This window comes from Mirounga leonina, unplaced genomic scaffold (genome assembly GCF_011800145.1).
Source record: "Mirounga leonina isolate KUSES-001 unplaced genomic scaffold, KU_Mleo_1.0 Mir_127, whole genome shotgun sequence".
Lineage (NCBI taxonomy): Eukaryota > Metazoa > Chordata > Mammalia > Carnivora > Phocidae > Mirounga > Mirounga leonina.
In genome coordinates this window covers 58,033,718-58,060,073 of record NW_023270316.1, presented here as the reverse complement: position 1 = coordinate 58,060,073, position 26,356 = coordinate 58,033,718, and the positions used below count along the sequence as shown (strand labels likewise).

The window sequence follows — 26,356 nt, the reverse complement described above, 5'->3', positions numbered from 1 at the left end:
TCTCCCCGCCCTCTCAGTCCGAGCTCCGGGACGCAGCGACGGCTGGCGAGCAGCCCCCGGGGGTTACACCCCCGCCCAGGCCTAGGGCCGAGGCGTCGCCGCGCGTGCGCAAACCCGCTGGCGGGGGCTGGGCGCGCGACTGTGCGATTGTTTCCCCCCTCCCCCAAGGCCGCGGGCCCCGGCGGCGCTGCGCGTGCGCGAGCCTCCTGGCGGATGTGGTGCGTTGCACGAGGGTCGCGGCTCGCCTCGCCACCCCGGAGGCTTCCGCGCCTCCCGCATGCGAGGCAGGGCGTCGCCCCGGGTTGCGGGGGTGGCGCCTGCCTCAGAGTTTCTCTTTCTCTCTCCATTCTATGCTCCGCGTAGGCTGCTGCTGTTTTCATTTCGGCCGCCTCGACCCGAGGCTGGTGTCCTGAAAACCCACTCACCTAGCTCCCGGCCCCGAACCTGCTCGCTAGCTCAGTATGATGCCATCGACCTTGGGTCCTGCTGTCGAGGGACAGCACAGAAAGTTTGGCTAAGCTAGGTGAAGCTGCTGTGGAGGGATGGGAGGAATCGCCGTAAACCTTTAAGCAGGAGGTATTGCTCTGCTCAGCCCCGGAAATGGAGGTTTTCAGACGCTGAAAACTTTCCAAGTGCTCCGCCTTGGCTTGCGTTGGAAGGCGAGTTCAGAGCGAACTTTTTGTTTTTGTTCTTTGGGAAGTGACATAAAATGTCGGAGCAGTGCGAGTCCAGGACTGTCACAAAATGCATGTCATGGAGCTGCCTCCTACCGCTCTTGGCGACTTAGCCTTAGAGCTGAATGAACGTGGTAGAGTTCACAAACTGCTTTGGGACGACGCTCTTTCCCCCAGACTTAGAATGGCCGTCACTGTTTAATGTTTATTGAGCCTCCTGGCTTTGCACCCTTCTAGTACCAAGTTCAAACTTGGCTTTACATCTTCCTGCGCAGTGGTACTTAGTTCAAGTCAGTTTGGTGACTCCTGAGGCTACTTGGAGCGGTTTTTAACAATGTCACTACTGTGCTTTGTAATCTTCTGTGATGTGCTGATACAGACATTTGTGGGCTGGAATAGAAGAAGCACTTACTATCAGAAAATCTGAGTACTCTAGCTGAAAGTAACCTCTATTTCCCGGGGCATTAGGCAGTATATATACATATACATATACATATACATATACATATACATATACATATACATATATATGTTATTAAGTAGCAGGTAAAGGCAATTGGAATGATACATTCTTGCACACCCCGCTTCCACCATGCTGGCCTCATTGGGCTTGCTGGGCTTACCAAGTGTTCCTACACCCTAGGGGCTAGACATTTGCTATTTCCTCTATGCTCAAAGTTCATTTCCCCCCTCCACCCATATATGTATGGCACCTACCTTAATCCAAGGCTCAAAACAATTGCCATCACTTCAGAGAGGTGACTCATGTCATTTAAAATAGCCACTGCTTTCTCTTTCCAACCTCTTACCCTGTTGTCTTTAGCTTTTTAGCACTTATCACTGTCTGATAATACGTATTTGTATGTGTATGCTCTGTCTCCCGCATATTCAGAGCACAGATGTTTGTTAACTGTATAAATGAAACTGAAATCTGACTCCAGAAATTTTTTGTTCTGAATTCTCAGTGTGGATTCACTCATTCATTCAATAAATATTGAGTGATTACTTTCCATCAGGTTCTGTTCAGGTATTTAGGATATGTCAGTGAAAAAGAGAGATTCCTTCCCTCTGGAGCTTACATTCTAGAAAAGAATGATTGACAGTAAACATATTTGTTTATCATTTAGAAAATTATAAGAGCTATGAAAAATGAAAAAGAAGAGCAGAGAAAGAGGCCTGAGAGTACAGGTGTGGGTTGCAATGGTTATGGTTATGGTGGGTCTGAAGGATAAACTGAAGGTGATGTTCAAGACAGAGAACTAGGTTTTCAAATTATCTTTCTGGGAGAAAATGTTCCTTGCCATTCTCCACTATAAATTTGATGGGGGCCCACAGCATGACCATTGTGACAAATAAAACCTTATTTTGTAGTATATAGGTAAAACATTTTTTTTTCCAAATTGGGTTCAAATTATTCAGAATTTTACACTTTAACCTCATACATCAAATGAAGAGATTGGGCTCTTAAGTGGAAGAGACTAACCAAATGAATACTACAGATGGGTTGAGAAAAAGTGTATATTTTCTGCATGTATTACTGTACTCTGCAATTGCTTCTTAATGTCTCTCTGACTGTGATTAGTGAATTTTTTTTTTTTTAAGATTTTATTTATTTGACAGAGAGAGAGAGTACAAGCAGGGGGAGCGGCACACAGAGGGAGAGGGAGAAGCAGGCTCAATCCCAGAACCCTGGGATCATGACCTGAGCTGAAGGCAGACGCTTAACCAGCTGAGCCACCCAGGTGCCCCTTGAAGTTGTTTTCTAAGAGTGGTCAATTGCTTTTCTTTATTTGAAACTATGTTGAAAGTTCACCTGGTATGATGTCATGGGATAAGGTATTAAATTATTGCTGTTAGAGATTTCTGAATGAACCAGACAAGACTTAGAGAAAGAGGCTGATAGAGAGGAACAGTTTTAGAAAGTAAAGTGTGTCTTTTGGGCCCTTTACTTAAGTAGATTACAAACACTATGTTTAAATATCAAAACTATTAATCTGGTACTATAAATATAAGGTACCTATGGGGTTTGCCTAAGCCTTTAGGAGTTTGTCATATTTAATTTTGGTTTTATCACTTGGTTAAAGTGAAATTAAAATGCCCCTAAGATGCCACTACTTTTGAGGTTTACTGGAGTTGAATTAGTATAAATCAAAATTGACCAGACAAGAGAGATTTGAGACCAGGAGTGGAATTATCAGGGTAGCAGAATGACATCAAAGACTCCTGTTTGAAGCTGAAAATAGAGGACTACATGGGGATATTTACTTCAAAGGAGCAGATAGTTTGTGTCTCTGAAAGGGATATTTATAGTATCCTTCGGTGGAAGGCAGATATCCTTCTCACTTTCATTATCCTGAAGGAATATGTGTCTAGTTCACATGGTGATCCCATCTTAACAATATAAAAGTTTTTAGGAAATTTAAGGCATAATAGTTTTTTTCCAACATATATCTGACACTGAAGTGTGTGTGTTATGTGTTGTCAGGCTTGCTAATCTAACCTGAGCTAATATCTATTATGTATATCTCTCCTTGGAAGACATTTTGAGCTAACAAGTACCAGTGGATGACAGATAGTAAGTAAATCATAAATAGTGGTCACATTATAATATGTTCTGTATTACACTGAATGTTTATGATACTGAACAAAATGAATCCCAAATGGAAATGAGCCAAGGCTAAGAAAGCCTACCATGCTGAAGGAATGTTTATGTTGTGGGACAAAGATCTTTCACAATTAGGATTTTATTTCATAGGCATGTTAGGATTTTTTTTTTTTTAATTGTACTAGATCTATAAGGACCTAAATTTCAAATGGATTTACAAATTTCTCAAGTACTAACTCATTTTAGCTAGCTTAACAACATAAAAACATTCGTATAGTTTATGTTGATAATTTTTCATATTTGAAAAAGGTACTTTTGCTGTGTGTGTTTGAAAAGGCTAACTTTGATGAGCTCAGTAATCTCTTCAAACTAATACAAGTTTGCTTGGGACTGAAGATCTGCCTCATCTCTCTTGATGAAATTTGGAAACCTTTTTACAAACATAATTAAAATAGCAATGATGTTTCTGTGTTCTAAGTCAGTTTGATGCTTATCATAAACCTGGCAATATCATTTCCTTTGAGGTTGTACCTTTGTTTTAGTTGTGCTTTTAGTTTTTCAGTTTTGTCCATCCTGTTTATAATTGTGCCACATTAGTTAGCAGCTGTGTAGGTATTCTACTGTTATTTGTAGTAGGCGTATGACCTCTCATTCAAGTAGAGGTAAATTATAGCTATCATCCTTTTTCACAAGTGGTAATTGGGATCATGTTTTCTTATATTTTTGTCATTCATAACTTACAGATGACATACCATTTAATGGTTCAGCTAGCATATAGTTGGGAATCATCATTACCCCACTGACAGTTACTTGGTCTGGAGTTCATTAACACACTGGTGCTGCAAACTGTGTGGCCTCCTAAAAGACATTAGTTTTCTTTAATGTCCTATTTCTTTGTTTATAAAAGCATCATCAACTGTATTGCCCAGATCAGAGAATTTGTTAAAAGCATTGAGTTCTATATTGCAAGAAAACTTTTTTATATATTATATTTTTAAGCATAGTTTTAGAGTTGACCTCATATTATTAAGTTGAATTAATTATATATATTTATATGTAATAATGTATTTTTATATAATAATGTAATATAATACAATGTATAATATAATAAAATAATATTTACATATACTATATTTATATACAATAATATAATATATATATAACACTGGGTTTTCTTTGCAGAAATTACTATTTTTTTTCCACTTCAGGGATTACTTTTGAAGAATGGTTATTAGCATTTAGAAGTTCCTGGTTAATTGCAAAATATCAGTTTCCATGGAAAATGCTTTGTTCTCATAGATATAGGGTGTCTAACTTATTAGATCTTAAGGCCCACAAGTGCTGTTGTGTTGGGGTAATGTTGACACAAGCCCCTGGGAGGTGGATATCTTTTTGCTCCACATTATTTTGTGTTCTCTTTTATGTAAATTTGCTTTCAGCTTAGTACCTACTGCAGGCACCAAATCAACATTTGTTGAATAAATTAGGCAAATGAATGTATGTCCTATAATCAGCTTAACTCTTTATTTGGGTCAGAGGTATTACCAAGTAATATGACATATTATCCTACTAGCAAACACACTGATTAACAACAATAATATGTAGAGGCTGCTTGTTATATATGTTGTGTAGGAAACTGAATTATTTGACTTGTTCTTTGAGAGGATTAAGAATTGATATGTTTATCATGTTCAGTTATCAAAAGACTGCTTCTTATCCACCAGTCTCCAACTGTGTAGCTATTAAGAGTGGAGGGGAAACTCTCAAAATACAATCTGTAAGATTAAGGAGTTGTCTGTTCCAAACAGGGGAAATAAATTGCTGAACTGTGCAAGTTTAAGAAAACAGATACAATAGGAAATGTTGAGGGGGGTGGTCAAATGGTGGTGTAGGAAGATCCTGAGCTGACCTCCTTCCACAGACCTACCAAATCTACAGCTACATATGGAAAAATTCCCTCTGAAAAAGACCTGAGAACTAGCTGAATAGCTACTTCACAACAGAACAGTGAAAGGGCCACATATGGATGGTTTCACCAAAAACCCAACTGCCAGAGCGGCAACCCACAGTTGGGAAGAATCTCACAAATCTGGAACTTCCTTGATGAATGAGGGGTTTATACTCCACATCAGGCACCCCAACCCCTGGGACCTGCAATGAAGAGATGAGCTCCCCAAACATCTAGCTTTGAAAACCAATCACATCCAGGAGACCCAAAAGGCTGTAGAGAACTGAGATATTTCTCTTAAAGGGCTTGTGTGCAGACTCACTTGCCCTGGGAACCAGCACAAAAGCAACAGTTTGAAAAGTGCCTAGACTATATGTGAAGAAGATTTGTTTTCTAACCTTAAAGCATCTGCTGGATACAACAGGCAGGGGACTGTTGGGACTCTCCCTGGGGACAGAGGTGCTGGTGGGTGCCATTTTTGCACTCTTCCTCTACTGTGATACCATGGGTAGGCATGCTTGTGTTCCTGGGTTCCATAGGACTATAATGAATGGAGAAACAGTTCATGGTAGGCTGTTACCCTCAGGGCACTGTGCAGACAGCAGACTAAAACACACCGCCAGTCTATTTGTGAAAAAAGCCTATTTACTTGTCCTGGCACTTCAGCCCAAGGGGCAGACTTCAGGTCTGCCACACATCTAGAGGCTACAAAGGTGCTCTCAAGGAATATAGCCTGGGGGATGCCATCTTTCTGCCTTCCCTCAGCCTCTCTACAAATTGCAAGGACCTCTCAGAAAGGAGCTTATACACTGGTCTGAAGCCCCAATTTTTGCAACTGTCACCCAGGGGACACTGCCAGATTGCCTGGTCTAGAGGTCAACAGGGTCTATGCTTGTGGTCTCAAAGTAATAGTCAAAAGATGTTCACCAAACTTGGAAGAAGAATTAATGAATACAGTGAGAACTTCAACAAAGAGAATATATAAGAAAGTACCAACTGAAGCCACGGAACTGAAGAATACAATAACTGAACTGAAAAATATTCTTGAGGGTGTTCAACAGCAGACTAGATGAAGCAGAAGAAATGATTGGTGGGTGATCAAGAAGACAGGGCAGTGGAACTCAGAGTAATAAAAAGGAAAAAGAATTTAAAAAAAATGAAGCTAGCTTAAGGAACCTATGGGACAACATAAAGTGGAACATTAGCATTGTAAGGGTCCCAGAAGGAGAAAAGAGAGAGAAAGGGTTAGAAAATCATACAGAGATTAAACAACATGCTATTGACCAATGGGTCAATCAAAAAAATCAAAGAAGAAATAAAAAAATACCTTGAGACAAATGAAAATGGAACTATAACTTACAGAATCTATATGATTCAGCAAAAGTAGTTGTAAGAGGGAAGTTTATAGGGATTCAGGCCTACCTAAAGAAATAAGAAAATTCTCAAATAATTTAACTTTATACTTAAAAGAAGCTAGAAAAAGAGCAAACAAAACCAAAGGTAGTAGAAGGAAGGAAATGACAAAGATCAGAGTGGAAATGAAACAGACTAAAAAGATAATAGAAAAGATCAATGAAACTAAAAGCTAGTTCTTCGAAAAGATAAACAAAATTGACCAACCTTTAGCTAGACTCACCAAGGAAAAAAAATAGAGAGTTCAAATAAAATCAGAAATGAAAGAGCAGTTATATCCAAAAAGCATTGCCAAGACCAATGTCAGAAGGCTTACAGCCTATGTTTTCTTCTAGTTTTATGGTTTCAAGTCTTACATTCTAGTCTTTAATCCATTTTGAGTTGATTTTTGTGTATGCTTAAGATGAGTAGTCTAGTTTCATTCTTTCGCATGTAGCTATTCAGTTTTCCCAACCCTGTTTATTAAAGAGGCTGTCCTAATTCCCATTGTATATTCTTGCATCCTGTGTTGTAAATTAGTTGAACATATATGCATAGGTTTATTTCTGGGCTCTCTATTCTCTTCCATTGATCGAGGTGTCTGTTCTTATACCAATAATCAGTTACAACTGACACCACAAATACAATGGATCATAAGAGACTACTATGTATCAGACTCTAAAAGCAAAAATAAACAAGTGGGACTACATCAAACTAAAAAGCAAAGGAAACCATCAACAAAACGAAAAGGCAGCCTACAGAATGGGAGAAAATATTTGCAAATCATATATCCAATAAGGAGTTAGTATTCAAAAAATATAAAGAACGCCTACAACTCAATAGCAAATAAACAAACAATCTAATTAAAAATGGGCAGAGGATCTGAATAGACATTTTTCCAAAGGAGACATCCAGATGGCCAACAGGCACGGGAAAAGATGCTCAACATCACTAATCATCAAGGAAATGCAAGTCAAAACCACAATGAGATGTCATGTCACACCTGTTAGACCAGCTGTTATCAGTATGCCAAGAAATAACAGGTGTTGGCAAGGTTGTGAAGAAAAGGGAACCCTTGTGCATTATTTGTGGGAATGTCAGTTGGTGCAGCCACTATGGAAAACAGAGGTGTCTCAAAAAATTGCAATCACATATGATCCAGTAATTCCATCTCTGGGTATTTACTGAAAGGAAATAAAAACAGTAATCTGAAAAGATATATTCACCCCTATGTTCATTGCAGCATTATTTACAATAGGCAACATATAGAAACAACCTAAATGTCCACAGATGGATGGATAAAGAAGGTGTGGTATATATACACAATGGAATATTACTCAGCCGTAGAAAAGAATGAGATCTTGCCATTTATGACAACATGGATGGACCTAGAGGTCACTATGGTAAGTGAAGTAAATCAGAGAAAGGCAACTACTGTATGATTTCACTTATATGTGGAATCTAAGAAACAAAAAAAACGAAAGTCATGGATTTGGAGAATAGAATGGTGGTTGCCAGGAGTGAGGGGGTTAGGGGGGGAAGGATGAAATGGGTGAAGGGGCTTGGGAGGTACAGACTTCAAGGTATGAAATGAATAGGTCAAGGAGATGTTGTGTGCTGCATGCTAACTATAGTCAACAGTATTGAAGGTGAATATTTGAATGTTGCCAGGAGAGTAGATCTTGAAAGTTCTCATCACAAGAAAGAAAAAGAAAAAAAAATTTTTTTAAGATTTTATCTATTTGTCAGAGAGAGAGAGAGCACAAGCAGGGGGAGGGGCAGAGGCAGAGGGAGAAGTAGGCTCCCCGCTGAGCAAGGAGCCCAATGCAGGACTCGATCCCATGACCCTAGGATCATGACCTGAGCTGAAGGCAGACGCTTAACTAACTGAGCCACCCAGGTGTGCCTCCTTTTCAAGTTTTTGTTTAAATTCCAGTTAGTTATCACAGTGTAATATTATTTTCAGGTGTAGAATTTAGTGATTCATCACTTACATATAACACCCAGTGCTCATCACAAGTGCCTTCCTTAATATCCAGCACCTATTTAACTGCATCCCACTGCCCATCTCCCCTCCAGCAACTCTCTCTGTTCTCTATAGTTAAGAATCTGTTTTCAGGTTTGCCTCTCCTTTTCTCCCCGCTGTGCTCATCTGTTTTGTTTCTTCAAATCTACATATGCGTGAAATCGTATTGGTATTTGTTTTTCTCTGACTGACTTATTTTGCTTAGCATAATACTCTCTAGCTCCATCCACATCATTGCAAATGGCAAGATTTCATCCTTTTTATGGCTGAGTAATATTCCACTGTATATATATACCACGCATTCTTTATTCTTTCATCAGTTGATGGACATTTGGACTCTTTCCATAGTTTGGCTATTGTAGATAATGCTGCTATAAACACTGGGGAGGATGTATCCCTTCGAATCAGTATTTTTGTATCTTTGGGTAAATACCTAGTAGTGCAATTGCTGGATTGTTGTAAGCAATTTTAGACCAGAAGTAGAAAACACATTTTTGCCATTCTAATATGATAATAGTAAACTTTTTTTCTATTAGGGATATTCTTCCATGACATTTAAGATACTATGTCTATGTTATTTATTTGTTATTTTCTTTGGTATTGGTAAAATTTTATGTTTCTGATGGCAAAAGAAATTATGGTTTATGAATTGTGATTATCAAGCCTTATTGAATTATTATGTCCATGGTCAAGGCAATATTAGAATGGATGTATTATGATTCCCAAATTGTGTTTTCTGTTTTAACACTGGGTAACTTTGGGGCACCTGGGTGGCTCAGTTGGTTGAGTATCTGCCTTTGGCTCAGGTCATGATCCCAGGGGCCTGGGATCCAGCCCCTTGTTGGGCTCCCTGCTCATAGGGGAGTCTGCCTCCCCCTCTACCTCTGCCCCTACCCCTGCTTGTGCACGCATTCTCTCTCTCTCTCTCAAATAAATAAATAAAATCTTTTTAAAAAATTGGGTAACCTTATTCTCCTGTACTCAGATGATTAATATAATTTAAGCTTAACATTTTGAAAACTGTCTTGTCAAATGGAAAACTGAAATCATACCAATTCATTAAAGAATTACATGGAAAATTTTATCTTTAGCATCGCCTTCATCCCAACTTTCCTAAAAGGGTGCCTGCATGGCTCAGTTGGTTGAACGTCTGCCTTCGGCTCAGGTCATGATCCCTGGGTCCTGGGATCAAGTCCTGCATTGGGCTTCCTGCTCAATGGGGAACCTGCTTCTCCTCTCCCTCTGCCTGCAACTCTGCCTACTTGTGATCCCTCCCTCTCTCTCTCTCTCTTTTTCTCTCTCTCTCTCTCAAATAAATAAAATCTTTAAAAAAAAACCAGTTTGCTATGGAAAAAAAGTCCCATCAAAGTCCAGCCATCTATATCTATATCTATATCTATATCTATATCTATATCTATATCTATATCTATATCTATATCTATGTCAGTGTCCACAACACATTAAAACAGTATTGCTTTCTGCATGCTTTTAAACTTTACCCAATAGTATTGTTTTTTGCATGTTTTAAACTTTATCAAATTAGATCAAATAATTTATCAAATAGTGTATCATATGTATCATTCTGTGACTTAGTGATTTTTGGCTAAAATTATTTTGGAGATTTATCTGAGTTGATTCTGCATAATTTATTTTAATTGCTGTACGGTATGCACATACCACAGCTTATAAATTATGTTGATGAATCCTGTTGATCAATTCTGTTTGCTATTTCTAGCAAACAATTGCATATATGCTCTAGAGTTCGTCTAGGCCAGCATTGTCCAAGCTATAAGGCATGACTTACTAGTGATCTTGAAATTATTTTAGTGGGTTGAGACCAACATTTTCTTTTAAAAATGAAATAGGAAAGGATAAAATAGGATAGAGTAGGGGGAGAATAGAATAGAGTAAGATAGAAAAAATAGAAAAGAAGATATCCCTAAGTACCTCATATAATAAGGGTAAGAATTATTTTGTGAGACTTTGTTTCAGGTACATACATGTATCAAAAAAAGATTGAATGAAAGACACTGCTCTGGCCTAAATATTGTTAAGTTGCTCTTTAAAGTGATTATACCAGTTTACGTTTCTTATAGCAGTATGAGTGTGCTATTTGATCTGCATCCTCACTAACACTAGGAATTGTCCCCCTTTAATTTTGTAGAGGTGATGGGTGAGATCTATCTCACTGTGACTGCATTTCCATGGTGAATTTGAGCATCTTTTAATATGTTTATTAATTGTTTCTGTGAATTGCCTTGTCTTTTGTCCATTTCTAAATTGGATTGTTTTTTCCTTACTGATTTTTAGGTATTCTTTATCTATTCTGGATGCAAATCCTTTGCAAGCCATCAGTTACATGTGTTGAAAATACCTTCTCCCATTCCTTGGCATGTGTTTTCTTTTGTTCATTTCATCTTTTAGTATGCCATATTTTTAAAAAAGTTTTAATGTAGTAAATTTTCTTTGTGGTTTATGCTTTTGTGTCTTATTTAAGAAATCTTTCCCTGCCCTAAGAGTCGCAAAGATGTTTTCTATACTTTCTTCCAAAAGTTTTAAAGTTTTGCTTTTTTCACAGTCCAGATGGCTTCCCTTGCGTTTTCTATGTTGACATACTACAAATTAAACTTTTCTTAGTCTGTGTTTTTTCTTGTATGTTACAGTGTCCAAATTGTTGAAGCATGGTCTCAAAACTTACAAAGTGTAATATCTAAAGGTTATATTTTACAATATTAACTTTTTAATAATTGAGCACCTCTACTGCTGACTTTTTAATAATAGAGCTAATACAATTTTTGAACTATATACTTCTCAGATAAATAATGGCTTGTTAAAGTTGCAAGATGGTATATTCTTTATCTTCTCTGTTTTTCTCTAATAGAATTTATGTATTTATGTTTTTCAGTCACATTAACTTTATCCTAGAAGACAATCTTACAAGGATCTAGAAGGAACAGGATTAAAGATGACTGAACACAGGGCTCCAGAAATTTAAAACAATCAGGTACAAAATTTTTGGATGAAACATTCCCAACCAGGCAGTACATAATAAAACTGGAACATGCACAGGAAAACTTAAAATATCCCTGCAATACAGGGGAGGGTCCAGGAGAGGAGTTTTGAAATCGTCCTGGGTTCAAATACTGGCTCTAACCCTGACTGGTTGGTGATGGTTGGTCAAGTTTTGGAAACATGTCCATAAAATGGAGGCAATGATTGTGTCTGTTTCTTTTGGCTATTATAAAGTTTAATAATATAAGGAACTTAATACCTGGTACAGGGTAACTGTTTATTTTAACTGTTATTATTGTTGCTACTGTTAATTAGAATTCATGGATGTGGTATTCTGTATGTATATTGTGGATTTTTAAGAAGTACAAACAGGGTTCTAGAGGGGAGGGGGATGGGGGGATGGGTTAGCCTGGTGATGGGTATTAAGGAGGGCACGTATTGAATGGAGCACTGGGTGTTACACGCAAACAATGAATCATGGAACACTACATCAAAAACTAATGATGTAAAGGTGATTAATATAACATAATAAAAAAAAAACACCTAAAAAAAAAAGAACTATATATTGATATACTACTATAACATTGATAATAGTAATAGCCTGGTGAGGGGCGCCTGGGTGGCTCAGTCAGTTAAACATCTGACTCTTGATTTTGGCTCAGGTATGATCTCAAGTTTGTGAGATCGAGCCCCACATTGGGCTCCGTGCTCAGCACACACAGTCTGCTTAAGATTCTCTCCCTCTCCCTTTGCCCCTCCTACCTTCCCGCTGCTCACACACTCTCTCTCTCTCAAAATAATAATAATAATAGCCTGGTGAAATCATGTAGATCACAAGAGAAGCTAATTATAATCCTTACATATATTCCATAAACTATTCCTCAAGTGGTGCAAATTGGAGAAGCTAGTTTTCTCTATTATGTTTGATCACATTGAAATAATGTTAGAAAAAAAAAATCCAACTACTTTCCATAATGCTAGAGAATTCAACAATTTTTTTCATGGTACTGTACAATAGTAATTATTCTTGAATAATTTTTAAATCTTCAACAACATTCTGACCAATAAAAATGAAATTATGCTAATCTTATGTTTAGTCTTAATTGAATTTTATAAATGTTATTTTTTGAAATATGGTAATTTCAATATGCCATTCATGCAATTATGTCTTAACTTGATTAGTGAAATAGAATGGCCTATGTTCCACCATTCTAATTTTTAAAGAGTTACTGTACTTGAAATTGATCAAAGACACCAAAAAAAGCTATTTATTTTCCTCCTTAAAAAAACCAGGCTATTCAGCTGATTAAAAAAAAAAAATCTCTGTTAACTGATAAGGAGTGATTTCCAGGAGATATTGTTAAGTGAAAAAAAAAAAAAAAAAGCAAATTGCCAGAGTATATAAAATATGCTATTTTTCGTTTAAGGAGGAATTGGGAAATAAAAACACAGACACGTATCTGCTTATTTTTGCAAAAAGAAACAGGAAGAATAAACCAGAAACCAGTAAAATTGGTTACCTACAATGGTAGAGGGATGGGATGGGGAACAACCCAGGATTGCTGTTCTAGGATCTCAGTGTATGAGCAGGATTTCCCTTCTCCTAGGAACAAAAGTGGCCTCCATTACAACGAGGGGCAGTGACATTTCCTCTTTGGTCCCTTTTCCTCCTCTTATTTATTTCCCTTTTTTTTCTTGCCTTTGACTTCCCTTCCTCTAATTTTTTTCCTCTCCTCTTCTTTCTCTTTTCCCTCTCTCCTCTTTTTATTTCTTGTTCTAGTAAACCTGAGGTAAATGTGGAAAATGTTCCAGTTAGGATGAAACAAAAAGAAAAGAACCTCGGTGCAGGCACTCTCCAATATACAAAAAGCTGTATTCAAAGAATGCTTTCAACCAATATATATAGTCTTGTGTTCTTCTCTGAGCCGTGTCCTGCGGTGGTTATAACAGTGAATGAGTCATGGTTGCGTCTCTTAAACAGCTTGCAAATTAATAGAGAAGACAGATCGCGTAGGAATAAGTGTCACATGAAATTATTTTTCCATATTGGCAACTAGATCAAGTTTTGTAAGTTTATAAGTGAGAAAAGTCTGTTTCTTTTAAAAACAAGTATCTTTTCCGAACATTAGAAATAATGATTTTGGGGGTGCCTGGGTGGCTCAGTTGGTTAATTAACCGACTCTTGATTCCCGGCTCAGGTCATGATCTTAGGGTGGTGAGATCGAGCCCCGCCTCAGGCTCCACACTCAGTGTGCAGTCTGGTTTTGAGATTCTGTCCCTCTCCCTCTTCCCTTCCCCCTGCTCACACTCTCTGAATAAATAAATAAATAAGTAATTAAAAAAAATAATGATTTGTATCAATTGCCATAGTTTGAGCTATAATTATTCTGAATATGTGATTATTCCTTGTATTCTGAGAGACCCTTTTTATAGCTGAGGAGAACAAAATTTTACCAGTATCCTCAAGGGCATATAAAACATTGATAAGGAACACTGTTAAGACTTCACCTTATTTTGATTATTGTTTTTATCTGTCTATTATAAGGTTCTAACTGCTTGTAGATAATATCAGATAAAATGTTCTGATGTTAGCCCTTGAAATGTGGATTGTATTTGAGTAAATAGAACCCAAACTAATAAGTCAGAAATATCAACATTATTAAATATAATTTCATTCAATTGCTTTTGGGAGGAGAGAGAATATTTATTTATATTTATTTTTAGTGATGAGATAGTTAACTGTGTAATGATTGAACCACAGTGCAGACCTGCCCTGTGAGAAATATTAAAGGGGGTCCTTTGATCGAAGGGAGAGCCCATGCTGCATGTCTTTTGATAGAGTTGCTTCTGCTGTTACTTTTATGTGGTAGAAAGTAGTCATTGTGGAGATGGTTAATTAAGGTGAGAACACTGAGTACTATTGGTGCATACTTGGTGGCTGTTGTTGCAGGTTTGTTGCTAAGGTCTAGGATAAACAAAGCCATATTCATTCTTCATCCTTTCAGTTTTTCATTCATTCCTCCTTATTTTTTCCCCCCAGCTTAGCAAATCATATACTCTTCAGTGGAGCTGAGAACTGCTAAGTCTGCTCTTCACAGTGATTTGGAACTTTCCAATCCCAGGGAAAATTTGACCAAGGTCTAAAATTTATTTTTTCTTACCTATGGTAGGTCAACTATAAAATGAAAATTTTCTACTTATTTCCTTACAGATTTAAGAATCTTCCTTTATCCTGGGATGACTTTTCCAGACCTTTGCAGGAGGAGTCCCATAGGAGACCATATGATAGTTCCAGAACAGTTAAAACACCTTTTGGGTTTTATAGCTATTAACTCTCAGGCCCAAACCTTAATTCCCTTATCTTCCCTTCACCATATTTGGGCTTAGCTTATTTTCTCTGTTAATTGGAAGTAAAATCATTTTAACCTGCCTAGTTTCATTAGACATACGGGATCCTGATCTTACCACATACTTTTTCCTTAGGGGACTGCACAGGACTGAGTCCATATGGAAGAAGAGCTTTCCCTTTCCTATGGAGAAAGTGGCAAGGTTAGAAAAAAAATCATGCCTTTGGGGCATGTGTTTTCTGTTGCATGAAATATGTATCAAACATCTACTGGTCACCCAACAGGAAGATCAGAGAGATAGTATCTGTCTTTGAAGGGCTCACAATGTAGTGCCTCAGATGCAAACAGATAATTATTGTGGGTATATAGAATGCTAAAGGGGCCAGCAGAAAGCTGTGGTATTATCTGAGGGGTAGAGCAGGGTTCCAGAGATGGTGCTGTTGGAGCTGGATGAGGAGTACAGACCCATCCCTACTTTCACAGATAATACCGTCCTGCAGAAGGGTCTGAGTTGATCAATGTTTACTTCATTCCCAGAGATTTAACAAAATTATAAAATACCTAATCTTAGATGACATATTCTTAATTCATCATTGATATTCTTTAACTTATTCCTTTTCCATCACAGCTCAACATTACAGTCAACCAGCTTAAGTCCGATGTGTCCAACTGTGTTAAAAGTTTCACATCTTTCAGCATGCACATTGATTTCCATCTTGTGTTAATTTTATTAAATTGACACACTATCTGTTCTTCATTACTAAGAGCTTAATATTAACTGCCACTATTAATTTTCATTTTTCTGTTTTCTGCTGTTTTTAAATAAAGTATGGTCAAAACACAACAAAAGATGTAAATAATTATATGATCAAAGCACAATAAAAGATGTAAATAATTATACAAAGCCAGCATAATGTACAAAGATGCAAAACTTCTGAAACCAAACCATAGTATTACCATGTGAGCCCTTATAGGAAAATACAAAAGTAGCTTACAAAAGTAATACATAGAACTTGAGAATCTTCTAAAATGTTAATAGAAAAATTCCTAATTTGTCCCGGAAAGAACAAATTTAGTAAAATAAAAGAAATAGACTAACAGAATTAGTGATGAAATGACTATTAGATATAAAGCGTTACATTGCCAGAAAGTCCTGCAAAGGCAAGGTGTTGGTGGGTTTGTTTAAATAGTTTTTTTGTTAGTCATTGTTGTTAGCCCAACAGGTAATTTTGTTACCTGTTGTTAGCCCAACAGGTAATTTTGGTTTTATTTCTGCATGCTGTATTTTAAACTTAATTGTGACAACTTAGTTGTCTAGAGTTAAGTGAAGTATCATAATCTGTTCAATTCTTCCTTTGGCTGGAGAGACAGAGGTATATAGGTAGGACATACTCAAAGGAGGAATAAAATGCATCTTGGTCTCTAATTTTATGGAGCTGTGTTTCCTTAATTATATTTTCCTTGAGCTAATATTAAAATTTCACTACTTTGCATTTCGCAAACAGATGCCAGTGAAAGATGAGGGAGGGGGGCTGGATGGAAAGGAAAGGAAAGGAAAGCCGGCCAGGAATAGTTACCGCCTATATAGTAGGAGGACGTGCAGGAAGGAGGGCTACCTGGGCCAAATTAGGACTGAATTCTAGGGACACGATCGTGATGACTTCTCGTGTATACTGTCAAGCTCTCACTCCCTGGTAGTGCTTTCCCCCCATGCAGATGTTTCTGTTGCCTGCCCTTGGCTCTTGCTCAGCCGGTCCCTTACGTAACAGTTGGGCACAAAGGTGGTTGGGCTCCTTCTGCAGAGTTGCTGTCATGCAGGGCGGATGCTTCACCTACAGGTGCTGTGTGTGAATTCTCTGCTACCTGCGCTCCTGTTATATATACAAAGTATACATATGCGTACAGTATATGTACATGTTTACAATATATATAATGTGTACAGCTATACACACTCATGAGTGCATTGCAGAGAAACATTTTTCTTCTGAGAACAAAGATGCTACAATTCCTTGAGACTGATATGAAATATTTACCTCAGAAAAGTGTAAATGTGTGCCTTTCATAAATTAAGTCATAAGTTCCTCCATGAGATAACTCTCCCACAAGACTTAGAAAAGAAGAATTTTTGGTGATTGACCTCCAGGAGCCAGCCTTCTGACAGACATTTAAGAGCAGCGTAGTCACACCTCCCTTGTACCCAAGGTTATATTGTAAGTATTTGTTTTTTATTAAATTGTGAGCTCCTTGAAGGGAGCGATTATGTTTCATTTTTATACCTTTAGTATCTTGCCCTCAATACATGTTCAATGATACTGTCACACCTGATGTTCTTTTGACTTGTGACATCCTTTAACAGATGTATGAATTCAGGTAACACTTCAACACACACACACACACGAATCCCAGGGGTCAGTAGAGTCCTGGGGTGGGTACTAGAGGTTTGGTACAGGTGAGCCAGGAAGAAAGTTCAGAACTAATGATTTGTAGACAGGTGTTTAGGAGCTTATTGGATTTACAACCTGATTCTAGGCATCTAAGAAACCACTTGATTTTTGTAGCAGGGCAGGTTGAAATCCAAAAATCTGCTTGAAAGGAAAAAATGAGATAGGAGTGCTTATTTTCTCTTTGTATATTGCCGTCTGCTCTGTTCGTGGAAGGTAACCCACAGTGTGTATTATTGCCCTGTTCGTCAAGGACTGGATGAGAACAGCAAAAGCCCTGCAATTGTGAATTAGATTTACCAGTGGCATAACTTTTTATGTGAACTTTTTTTCTCTGCAACATGTGATGTGTGGAAAGCAGGCTTCAGACGCAAGTGATCTTGGGGGATTACTTAGTCTTTCTGTGCCTCAGTTTCCTTGTATTTAAAATGAGGATAGCAACATCTATGCCCTACAATTGTGAAGATTAGAAATAATATGTAAGAATTCTTTTAACTAGCACATAAGCTCATCTATAAATATTTGATGCCACATCCCAAACGTTGTTCTTTTTGAAATTTATAGACTTAAATAGGAAAAAAAATTAAAATGCAGACCCCAGAGAAGATAAGATTCCTTCAGGATAGAAGGAGGTACGTAATTTACAGTAGAAGCTTAGACTAAAAGCTAACATAACGAGAGATTCTGCCCTTAGCTCTGTAGTGGCCTTGAGTGCTGCCCCAAAGGTAACAGAGGACTTCATTCTCCAGACAGGGTCCTAAAACTTGAGTGGCACGCTGAGGGACGGTGACTGGCTTTGGCATCAGGGGAGCTCATCCTGGTTCAGGCGCTGACATTAACTCAGGATGATGCTGTGAGCAGTTACAAGCTGCCTACCCTCTGTGTTACTTTCTTAGGGCTGCCTTTAAAACGTACCACAAACTGCGTGGCTTAAAGCAATAGAAATTTATTCTTTTACAGTTCTGGAGACTAGAAGTCTGAAAGTAAGGTGTTAGCAGGGCCATGCTTTCTGAAGGATCTAGGGAAGAAGGCTTCCTTTCTTCTTCCCAACTTCTGGAGGCTCCTGTCAGTCCTTGGTGTTCGTGGCCCTGGAGGTGGATTGCTCTAGTCTCTGCCTCCATGACCACATGGGCTCCTTCGCATGGTGTGTTGCTTAATTTGATGTGTCAGCTTGAGTGGGCCACTGGTGCCAGATTACACACTGCTTCTGGGTGTGTCTGTGAGGGTGTTTCCAGACGAGAAGAGCTTTTGATTTGGGGAACTCAGTAAATGGTTTGCCCTCCCCAGTGTGGGTAGGCATCATCCAAGCTGTTAAGGAACTGAATAGAACAAAAGGTGGAGGAAGGAGGAATTCATCCCTTTTTTTCCTGTTTCGCCGATTGATAGCGGTCATTTCACTTCATCTTTTCCTGCCCTCAGACTGAGATGTACATCACTGTCTCCCCTGGTTCTCAGGCCTTTAGACTCACTACATTATGCTACCAGCTCTCCTGGGTCTCCAGCTTGCAGATGCAGATCATGGGACTTCTGAGTCTCCATCATCTTGTGAGCCAAGTCATTATAGTGTGTGTGTGTGTGTATGTGTGTGTGTGTATGTGTGTGTGTGTGTACAGACGGAGTTACCTGACTCCCAAAGTGGGTGGCACAAATATGCTTTCAGGTCTGTAGAAAATAAGTAGCTAGTCCAATCAGCTTTCTACCAGAACTCTTTCTTGGTAAGGTTGACTTAATAGCTGATAGGAAAGATAGGCCTTAGAAAATCCTTTGCTCCTTTAAATTAAGCAGGAGTATGGTGATTAAGAGAAAGGGCCAGACATGCCATTTGAAAGACACATTGGCTGTTTATGCATCTTATTTTGATCCTCAGATTTTTGAAAGCTGGGAAGCATGTGTGAAAAATGTTTCCAGGATAGCAAATAAATAAAAGCTCTCTTTAAAACAGCTTTACAGTGTCCACATTGCTTGCTCTTATGAGAGCTCAGGTGCTTATGGTCTTAATGTTCACTCTTATGGGTTTAAATGTGTTCCCCCAGCCCCAATTTATATGTTGAAATCCTAACCCCCAAAGTTTGGGTTATTAGAAGGGGGGGGACTTTGGGAAGTGATTAAGTCATGAGGGTGGAACCCTCATGAATGGGATCAGTGCTTTATAAAAAGGTCTCCAGAGAGATCCCTAGCCCCTCCCCCCACCCCATGAGGACATGGTGAGAAGGCGATGGCTATGAAGCAGGAAGGGGGCCCTCATCAGAACACGAGCATATTGGTGCTTTGATCTTGGATTCCCAGTCTGCGGGACTGTGAGAAGTAAATTTTTGCTGTTTATAAGCCACCCAGTCTGGCATCTGTTAGAGCAGCCCAAATGCACTAAGATGCCCCAGTACCTCAGAAGGTGACCTTATTTGGAAATGGGGTCATTGCAGATGTGATTAGTTAAGATGAGGTTATTATGGTGAGTTCTAATCCAGTATGATTGGTGTCCTTATGAAAAGGGGCAATTTGGGCCCAGACGCAGACATGCATAGAGCGAGATGATGTGAAGACACAAGAAGACGGTACCTTGATTTTGAACTCCTAGCCTCCAGAACTGTGAGAAAATAAATTTCTTTGGTGTAAGCCACTCACCTTGTGGTACTTTGCTATGGCCGCCCTAGCAAACAAATATGTACTTTCTGAGTGTATATTCCTACCAATCCCCAAACCTGAGTGGGGGGCTGGTGGTGAGGGAAGCCACTAACTGCTCAACTGATGGTCAGAACAGACCCCAGAACCAGAACTCCGGTTCCTTGGTGTCACCTTTAGCATTGTTCTTTTCCAAGAACGCGTTTCGTCAAGACTCAGGCGGCTGAGGAAATCGCAGTGCTCTCTCTCTCTCCGTTTTTCCTGCCTTTCCAACCAGCCTAGTTTCCAGAGCTACGTTTAAGACATAGCCAGCACTGAAAGTACAGAGGTCAGCCTTAGACGATTCTTGTGGCCCTGAGGAAAATGAGCAGGTGAGATCTGATCCCAGCCGGGGTCTCTGGCCCTTGGTTGCTGTGAGAGCAGGACTGAAGCAGTGGGCTTGTCAAGACAGTTCCCGTAGCTGTGAGGGGCCTCTCGAAAATAGAGCCGGCCCTCCCTGAGCCGGTGCTGACTTCCACAGAAGGAAAAGGGGAAGGAAAAAAGAAGCATTTTTTAATTAATAGTCTTAATGTGTATATTTATATACACACACACACATATTTTTAAATTTTATTTATTTGTTTATTTATTTTTCCTTTTCAGCCAGTACAGGCTACTCTATCATCTTTGAAGATGTTAGATGTGGGAAAGTGGCCAATTTTCTCCCTTTGTTCTGAGGAAGAATTGCAGTTAATTCGTCAGGCCTGTGTCTTTGGCAGTGCTGGAAATGAAGTTTTGTATACTACAGTCAATGATGAGGTAAATTTTGAAGAAAAAATTCAGCCACTTACAGTAATGGATTTGCTAAGCTGAAGATCTTGGGGGGAACCAAGGAATTAAGATCTTAAGAAAAGCATGGAGGGTAGATTCTTATATGTTATATAATGTTACACAATGAAGCAATGATTATGGGTTTGTCAGAAATAGAAGTGCTTGAACTAACAGTGGTCTTTCCCACAGATTTTTGTGCTTGGCACAAACTGCTCTGGTTGTTTGGGATTAGGTGACGTCCAGAGTACCATCGAACCTCGGAGACTGGATTCTTTAAGTGGCAAAAAAATAGCCTGCCTCAGCTATGGGAGTGGCCCCCATATTGTCCTTGCAACAACAGGTAACTTAGGGACACAGGGTAGAATTTTAGCCACTGCCTTATTTATTGAGAAACAAGACTTAGGACCACCCCTTAAATCGAGAACATACTTTTTGATTGGGTAGGAGTTTCTGGCTCTGCCCTGTGAACTTGACTCTACTTTGGACAACAGGAAATATGAACCTATCTGGATATCAGAGTAAGATAATGGAGCGGGTGGAATTTAGCAATTATTGGCACTTTTGATGTGAGAATGACAGGGCTGTAAGCCACGTAAGCCCCTTTTGTTTATACTTTAAAAGTTGAACTATTTTGCATTAAAATGTTGAATTCACTCTGGACTTTCTGAACCTGAGATCCCTGATCTATGAAATAAGACACTAGTGCTAAAGTCCAAGATGCCCTCTAACTCCTAGTACTCTGGGATTCTGACCATCAACAGTGACTGATGGCTATATTTGGTATTAGTAGTATAAGGAATTAAATACTTTCATGGCTATTTCATGAATTCACACTAATAGGATGTTATAATTAAATCATACCTTAGAGTTTTTCTTAAGCTGGGTATTCATTTTATTAGTATTCTTTGAACTGAATATAAAGTTTATAAATGAAAATATAAATTTTGGGGAATTTTGGTTGCCAGTAATAGGCTAGATTTTTTTGGACCACTTCTTCACTGGAAACAGCTAAAAATTCTAGATAAAATATTTAATTTTTTTTTCATTGAGGCATCAAAGCACTGACAAGGCAGAGAGGAATTATTGGATCATATTTAAGAGAAAGTGTGAACTAAGGTTAAAGGGGAACTTAGAGCTAGTTTTGCCTTAAGGGCATCTCCCTCTCCAATTAAATGGAGTTGTGGTTTGATGTACTCATGAGGTAGAAGGGATCATGAGTCAGAGACCTAACATGTTATGCTAGGTCCACAAAGGGCTACAATCTAGGGGCAAGGATGGGCTAGCTCTCCCATCTCTAAAGCCCTGGAAAGAAAAATCCTTGGCTGTGAGCAAAGCAAGGAGGAACAAAGAAAGAAAACCTCTCCCCAAAGGGTTGTAATCATGGATTTGTATTACAGTTCACATCAGACTGGGCGGTCCAAGAAATCTCAAGCCTTGGATTTATTAAAGAAGTAACTTTAAGTGCCTTAATGGCATCACAGAAGTTAATGCAGGTACTTCCTAGAGGAAGGTACCTTCACTTCATCCCAGGACCGAGGAAATATGATGCCAATGAAAAATGAGTGTTCAGTGACAATTAGTAGCACATAGTCAAAGATAACCAGGTACATGAGGAAACAAGGCACCATGAATAAGAACCAGCAAAAAAAAAAAAAAGACAGCAAAAACTGACTACTAAGTATCAGATATTAGAATTATCAGATACCAGTTACAAGATGACTATATTTACTGTGTTCGAAAAAGTACAAAATGAGCTTGAAGATACCTGCAGAGATCAAAGAAGATTTGAAAAAGAACCAAATAAACAATATAATTATCAAAATGAAAAACTCAGTGGGCAAGTTTTATAGCAGTTTAGACGCATCAAAAGAAAATTAATAAACTGGAAGATTAGAAGAAATTATCTGGAATGTAACACAAAGAGATAATATAGTAGAGAATACAGACAAAAGGAGTATATACTATATGATTCCATTTATTTAAAGTTCGAGAACAGGAAAAACTGAATTTTCTTATTCAAGATTATATATGGGGAACTTTTGGAGTGAGCATCAGGTTGTATTTCTTGACCTGAGTGGTAGTACATGGGTATGTGCTTTATAATTATTTATAAAACTGCATATATATTTATGAACTTTTCTGAATATGTATTATACTACACAATAAATAATATAATAACAATTTTAAAATTAACTTGATGATCATTTTATAGATAAGAAAATAGGCCCAGAGAAGTTAAATGATCTTACAGTCTTTTGACTTTCCATCTGATGTTTCTTCCTATTACTCTTAGTAGCATTTTTCTGCTCTTTATTAAAAACCTATCATCCAGCTATTATAATTGCATCCATTTAAATTTCATCTTGTTGCTTTGAGATAGAATATAGTTTATATTTTCCAAATGTAATCTTTTGTAGAATGAATTGGTGCTTTTGCACGTGAATTTTTAGTTTTCATTCATGGAGGTGTGCAATATATATGTTCATATAATAAAGTAGCTGTTTTGAAAGCTGGTTGTATTTCTTTTTATTTTCAGAAGGAGAAGTCTTTACCTGGGGTCATAATGCTTATAGCCAGCTGGGCAATGGGACAACTAATCATGGTTTAGTGCCCTGTCATATTTCTACTAATCTGTCAAACAAACAAGTCACTGAAGTTGCCTGTGGGTCTTACCATTCTTTGGTGCTAACATCTGATGGAGAGGTGAGAATAATTAGCATAAATCTCATTGATTTTTTTCAGTAAGATTATATAAATTCTTATAGCAGTCTTAGAAATATGATCATTTGATTAAAATAATCATCTTCCTCAAATTCAGTCTTATTCGTGTTAGCAATTCATAGTCCTGGTGGTTATACCATAAAGTGTACCTTTATGTAGTAGGGATTTCTGTAACTGCAAGATTTAAAAGGCTGTAATGTTCCTTCTATATTGCTATGCTCAAGGGTTTTATTTACAAAAAGAAAAATCCCAAAATGCTGGAAAACATGGCTAAGGTAAAGTTGATATTTTAATAATATTATGTGATATCTGAACAGAATTATTGCTATTTGTGTAGATAATACTGATAACCTAATTTTATCGAGTAATGCATTTTGTAGGAATGAATTTTATAAAAACTTCTCTGCCTGTGGTGTGAGAATTTATGCATATCCAGCACTTTGAGAGCGAAGATGAGACACTCTAAGTCCATGTTAGTGTCCATTTGAGACACTTTATAAGTTAGCGTGTTTCATTTTTTAATTCCCAGGTATTTGCCTGGGGTTATAACAACTCCGGGCAGGTAGGATCTGGATCAACAGCCAATCAGCCGATCCCTCGAAGAGTCACGGGCTGCTTACAGAATAAAGTAGTTGTGAACATAGCATGTGGGCAGATGTGTTCGATGGCAGTGGTGAACACTGGGGAGGTAAGAAAGTTGTTTCGTAAGTCGTTTAAGAAACCCGTTTGCCTTACCAGTGTGATACTGACATGTCATGTTTCTCAACAGAGAGCTCGCTTGCTTCTGTGTTTCATGGGCACTGAGTCTCTGGTTTTCCTTCAGGTCTATGTCTGGGGTTACAACGGAAATGGGCAGCTTGGACTCGGCAGTAGCGGCAACCAGCCAACTCCCTGTAGAATAGCAGCTCTGCAAGGCATTCGTGTCCAGCGGGTATGTCCACAATCGTTTGTATGGCAAAGATACCAACGGACGCAGCTTTCTTGGCAGATGAAAAGTTTAGCTGCTTGTTGTTTTCTTCACTGAAGTAAAGGCTAAAGCTCTATTTCCCTGAATTAAGTTGTAGATGTTCATCAGGAAATTTATGTTTCTAGGCCACTCTCATACATAGCTGTTGGAATGTAAATTGTTGCGATCTTTTCCAGGGAAACTTTGGCAGTATATATCAAGAGCCTTGAAAATATTTATACCCTTTGTTCTGTAATTTTATTCCTAGGGTATTATCCTAAGGAACCAAAAAGGAAGACACTTACAGAACTATTAGAGAAGATATAACAAAAGAAGAAAGAGAGAAAGAAAAAAAAATGCTAACTTCAATAAATAAATAATAGATGTAGCATAATTTATCTAATCAAATAAGTTAATGGTTAAATAAATTATACTAAATCTGTATGAATGGAAATGATGTTTACAAAAGGTTTTTAATGATATGGAAATAGTGCTATGTGATGTCAAGTAAAAATAAAGATACAGACGTGGTGCATGGAGACATGATACATATCCCTATATCTATATAGAAGTAGAAAAATAATCCTGATCTTGAGGTTACTTTCATATTTATACTTTTCTACATTTTTTCAACATTGAACATGTTTTACTTTTACAATAAAAAAGAAAAAAAATTCTTAAAAAGTAAAAGTGTGTTCCATATTCACTCCACACCCTTGATCTCTGTGAGCATGATGAATGCCATATTAAAGCTGAACAAACCAGACTCATGTCACCATGACTCATGTTGAAATTACTGCAGTTTTGGCCCCACATAGGCTAAGCTAGTTCTGGGCAAGTACTGGTTACCTTAATGTTTTGCCTCTCTGAGCAAGCTGCCTCTTCTTTTTTTTTTTTGCATCTTTGATTCTTAACCTATCTTGTGAAAGCGTATTTGCAGGCCTAAGTGGATTTGGTTTTTCTCTTTCCAGGTTGCCTGTGGCTACGCACACACATTAGTGTTAACAGATGAAGGCCAAGTGTATGCTTGGGGTGCAAATTCTTATGGCCAGTTGGGCATTGGCAATAAAAGTAACCAGTCCTATCCTGCGCCTATCTTCATGGAAAAGGACAGGTAATATGTGCATTTTCAAAATAACTTGCATGTCCTTTAGTGATAAAACAGAACGTAGACATGATATAGAATTGTGGGGAACTTGCTGCTAATATTAGAATATTCTTTCATGAGAACATTCATTCCTTTTTAAAATTGCCTTTTGGAGGCACCTGAGTGGCTCGGTTGAGCAGCCGACTCTTATTTTCAGCTTGGGTCATGATCTCAGGGTCCTGGGATCAAGCCCGTCATCGGGCTCCGTGCTCAGTGGGGAGTCTGCTTGAGGATTCTCTCTCCCTCTGCCCCTCCCCACACTCATGCTCGCTCTCTCTCTAAAATAAATAAATAAGTCTTTTAAAAATAAATAAATAAAATAAAATTGGCTTTTGAACTGTTGGGGAGTTTGTATGTTAAATATTCTACTTTCACTTACTCATATTTCAGCTACTCTACACTAACCACAAGGACTAAACCTCCAACAACTATCCTACTTTATTCTTCTCCCTCACAAATTACCTTTTCCTCCTCCTTATTGTTTTCGGTTTTATATTCTTAAGAGGAAGTTGAATAACACCTTAAGAGGTCAATCTTCTGTGGCTTAGGAAAATGAAAGTATCTCAAATAGGGTAGGGTATAAAGCTATTCACTCAGCTACTTATAAAATGTGCCAGTTGAAAGGATAGGACTGTCTCATTATTTTAGCTCCTAAGCTATCACTATGG

General features: G+C 38.2%; 1 protein-coding gene across 9 annotated transcripts in view; it reads left to right on the top strand.

Annotated features, from left to right (window-relative positions):
• Positions 1-26,356, top strand: part of RCBTB2 (RCC1 and BTB domain containing protein 2) — a 42,702-nt gene that overhangs the window by 250 nt on the left and 16,096 nt on the right. For 3 of the 9 annotated variants that reach the window (XM_035003397.1, XM_035003401.1, XM_035003393.1), the window contains exons 2-10: positions 11,551-11,649; positions 14,698-14,823; positions 15,141-15,206; positions 20,707-20,862; positions 21,064-21,214; positions 23,411-23,577; positions 24,125-24,283; positions 24,419-24,526; positions 25,513-25,655. In XM_035003397.1, coding sequence (XP_034859288.1) covers positions 15,165-15,206; positions 20,707-20,862; positions 21,064-21,214; positions 23,411-23,577; positions 24,125-24,283; positions 24,419-24,526; positions 25,513-25,655 — 926 coding nt within the window. In that variant the 5' untranslated portion in view covers positions 11,551-11,649; positions 14,698-14,823; positions 15,141-15,164. Of the gene's footprint in view, positions 1-11,550; positions 11,650-13,965; positions 14,824-15,140; positions 15,207-20,706; positions 20,863-21,063; positions 21,215-23,410; positions 23,578-24,124; positions 24,284-24,418; positions 24,527-25,512; positions 25,656-26,356 lie in introns of those variants that run through there. The other 6 variants (XM_035003399.1, XM_035003398.1, XM_035003395.1 and 3 more) reach the window with 5 other exon arrangements.